At 38.5% G+C, this 3,963-nt stretch overlaps 1 protein-coding gene across 2 annotated transcripts; it reads left to right on the forward strand.

The window, feature by feature from the left end:
- The first annotated feature begins 1,606 nt into the window (after nucleotides 1-1,606).
- Nucleotides 1,607-2,331, forward strand: RPL10L (ribosomal protein L10 like). 2 transcript variants are annotated; one of them, XM_065871950.1, is made up of 2 exons: nucleotides 1,624-1,705; nucleotides 1,814-2,268. In XM_065871950.1, the coding sequence occupies exons 1-2, from the start codon at nucleotides 1,624-1,626 to the stop codon at nucleotides 2,266-2,268; spliced, it is 537 nt and encodes a 178-aa protein (XP_065728022.1). The 2 variants fall into 2 exon arrangements, with proteins under 2 accessions (XP_065728021.1, XP_065728022.1); XM_065871949.1 differs by having other exon boundaries at nucleotides 1,607-2,331.
- Nucleotides 2,332-3,963: the final 1,632 nt, after the last annotated feature.

Raw genomic sequence — 3,963 nt, forward strand, 5'->3', positions numbered from 1 at the left:
TTCAGGGCCTTTGCATATGCCAGGCCCCATGTGCCCCTGTCACTATGTGAAAGCTCTTTCCTGATAAAGTTTTCCCTGTCCAATCCTCAGTCTAGATCAGGTTTCATCCCAGGCTTTCAGACCTCACCTTGCTTTTCCTTTTTTCCACATTTTGTACTTTGTAATACAATGACATGTTATTTGAATAATATATAACTTCTCCTCTAGACTTGTAAACTCAGTGAGGGCAGCATAATGTTACTTGTTTTATCTCCATATACAGATTATATAGTAAACAGGAACTATTTGAGGAAAACAGAAAGGCAGAAATGAAGGAAGGAAGGGGAATTAAGCAAGCTTCTACATAATGTGGTAAAGTTCACTACGCAAGGAGTTTTAATATTCTACTCTAATATGGGTATTTTATAAAACCTCACTCATTTTAAGAGCAGGTGTTATTTTGTCACAACTTATGTTTCCCTGTTAAAGAGAAAGCATTAGCAACAGAATATATTCACATTGGAAGGATTTTGTTCCATTATGTCATGGATTTGTGAAACAGCACCAAGGAATCAAAAATGCTAGAAAAACCCAGGTAGGGATTATATACTATTTGTAAATTCTCTTTCTCTCTTTCATTTCGCTCTTTCCTCACACTCTGATCCTGATCATAATATTTTCACAAAATCTAGTATCAGAAGAAAAAAACTATTAAGCTCATTCTCAGTAATGTGTAAAAGATTAATAAAGTATAAATAGCTACTTTTTTTTCCTACCTCGCGGCTAGTGGGATCTTAGTTCCCAGACCAGGGATAGAGGGCAGGCCCCGCAGTGAAAGCGCCAAGTCCTAACCACTAGACTGCCAGGGAATTCCCAATAGTTACTCTTTTATACAGTTCCCAGAAGCTGTAACATTTGAAAATGCAAATAGCCTAAAGTTAAAAAATTCAGTTGGTATTCCAATTATGTGGATGCCATTTTGACAATAAAATCATTCCATATGGCCGAATAAATAAAACAACCAAAGTTTCATGTTTCTAAAGCAATTATCAAGCAACATGTACAACAGATTTCTTCTATCCCCGTCTCCCCTCTACTCTCATTTCTTCCTGAGCCTTACCAGTGAGCCAAGAAACCACTTTACCCATGGAAGGTGACCACATACCCTTTGATAAATAGCAACTGATCCACAAATGCTGACAGGAGATATGAGCTCCGGCAAATGGATTATTTAGACAAACCAGACACAAAGTACGACTAGCTGGAGAGACATTACTCATTCAAATTCTAGGAAAATACATCTTTTATAGTTAAGACAAACCTTAGGGCAGAAGTTCTACGCCAGAGAGGGAAAGCCGGAAGGAAACGAGATCCTGCGATGCTGCAGCAAGGTCCAATTCTCTTACTTGGACGCCCGCAGGCCAATATACCCAACTGCCTTTCCATCCTGCGCATGTTCCAAATCCCCCAAACGCATGCGTAGAGGGTCACTGCATCTATGGTGGGGACGTTGTGAAAGAGTGTCCTCAAGTCCTCTATGGTTCCTGCGCGGGAAGATGGGCAATGTATATGAGGCGCATGCGCAGGCGTGGAAGCAACCGCTTCTTTTCTCTTTGACGTGCGTCAGAGATACCCGGTGTCGCCATGGGCCGACGCCCCGCTCGTTGTTACCGGTATTGCAAGAATAAGCCGTATCCAAAGTCTCGCTTTTGCCGAGGTGTCCCTGATGCCAAGATCCGTATCTTTGACCTGGGTCGGAAGAAGGCAAAAGTGGTTGAGTTCCCACTCTGTGGACACATAGTGTCTAATGAGTATGAGCAGCTCTCTTCTGAATCCCTGGAGGCCGCCCGAATTTGTGCCAACAAGTACATGGTGAAAAGTTGTGGCAAAGATGGCTTTCACATCCGAGTGCGACTCCATCCATTACATGTTATACGCATCAACAAGGTGTTGTCCTGTGCTGGGGCTGACAGACTCCAGACAGGTATGCGAGGTGCCTTTGGAAAACCCCAGGGTACAGTGGCCAGAGTCCACGTTGGTCAAGTCATCATGTCCATCCGCACCAAGCTTCAGAACAAGGAACATGTGATTGAAGCCTTACGCAGGGCCAAGTTCAAGTTTCCTGGGCGCCAGAAGATTCATATCTCCAAGAAATGGGGCTTTACCAAGTTTAATGCTGATGAATTTGAAGACAAAGTGGCTAAGAAGTGCCTCATCCCGGATGGTTGTGGAGTCAAATACATCCCCAGCCGTGGCCCTCTGGATAAGTGGCGAGCTCTGCACTCGTGAGGTCTTTTGACAGCACTGGCGATTTTGACCATGCTGGTCTGACTTTTGCTCACCAATAAATTTTACTTATGGTAAAAAAAGAATTATTTCTTAATTTTTTTATAGTTTAAAAATATCCAATTTTTAGAATATAGATTAATAGAGAAATAATTTTTTGTGTTAACGTTACCAGAAAGAGTTTTAATGACAAATGATAATTTCATTTCAAGTGAGAGTGACACAATTTGTATGCCATTTATAGAGAAAGCTGTTGCAATTCTAACCCACACTTTTAACTTAGTCTACGAAAATATGTCAAAAGTTTTGTTTGTAGAGAAGTCATAAGTTATATAGCTGTCATTGCCTTGAATAAAAAATAGAGAAGAATCTGAGATTTACAGAAAAATTTCTTAGTTTTTATAGAAAATAAACAATTGGGATGAAAATAATGGTAGGCATTAGTCATATTTCAATTACAATCTCTTTGAAACTAAAAAGTCTATTCTTAAACTTGTTGCTTATGTTTCCCTTATACATTTCTGCACATTGTTTCTAGAATTACCTGTCACCTCCAATTATCAGCCTTAGGACAATTGGGGATCACTGCCAAAGGTTTCCCCAGACAAGCCTTACATTATCTTACACTCAAGAGACGACCATCCAATCTTTTCTTCATCACAGAAAGGTCATAGGTTGACAACCAAGTACATATTTCTTGATCTGAGTCCCAGTAGAACCAAAAGAAGAGAGAAAATGACACTAAATCTGCTGTCTGTCCTCTAAAAGAATCCTAGAGAGAGTTTGCAGTTGTAGGTGTTTGCCCTACATTAGAGTTGATCATACAGATGTTTTTATACATCGTTTTATTTTAGAAATTACATAAGCTAAAGTTTCTGGGTCTCTTCTGCATTCTAAAATTATGGTTATTTAGTTGTTTATTTGTTATTTAGTCTTCTAAATCTCAATCCTGCAAACAGTGCCCTCAGTTTTCTTTAGCTACTCATTTTCAGAGTCAACATATTAAATAAGGAACAAAAGGAATACTAAATAAACAGTATTGAAACATATGCTTTTAAAATTATTTTCATTTACTTAAAAAAATTTCTATGTCAATCTTAAAATTTTGCATCTGACTTGATACTTCTTTCAGGCCCTTACTATGCCTCCTACTTGTGTATTTTAAGCTAAATTGCTGTTTTAAGCAATAATATTTATTATATCTAAACAAGAAGGATAACAGGTACTAAATAATATATGAATGTATAGAAAGGGCTTTTCAATTTCAGTAGCACTTTCTTTGACATGTTTTACTTGATACTCTAAAACTCTTGAAGTTTTCTAGGAAATTAAGTCCTATGCAATTTGCAAATGAGGGTGTACTTGAGCCAGATCTTCTGACTCCTGTCCAATCCTGTTTACTTTTTACCGAACTGTTTTTCAAAAACAAAAAAACCCAAAAAAACCCTCAACTTCAAAAAAATCAAAATGCCACACAAAACACAACAAAACAGTTCCTGGGTCATGTGTTAATACAACTGTAATGCAGCTTTGAAGATATTTTCCGTCTTCGTTATTCATCCTTATCTTTGGTCTCAAACTTTTCAAACATCTTAACCTTCAAACTTGGAACTCTGTACTCACTCACTAAATACAGGGAGGCAGCCAAGCATAAGCCCATGAATGTCCTTGCTCTAAGAGATTGGTAACTATGATTGT

This window comes from Phocoena phocoena, chromosome 2 (assembly GCF_963924675.1).
Source record: "Phocoena phocoena chromosome 2, mPhoPho1.1, whole genome shotgun sequence".
In the NCBI taxonomy this organism is placed as follows: domain Eukaryota; kingdom Metazoa; phylum Chordata; class Mammalia; order Artiodactyla; family Phocoenidae; genus Phocoena; species Phocoena phocoena.

Excerpts from the sequence above, each read along its gene's own strand:
- RPL10L (XM_065871949.1), top strand. The coding sequence starts at position 1,624 with ATGGGCCGACGCCCCGCTCGTTGTTACCGGTATTGCAAGAATAAGCCG.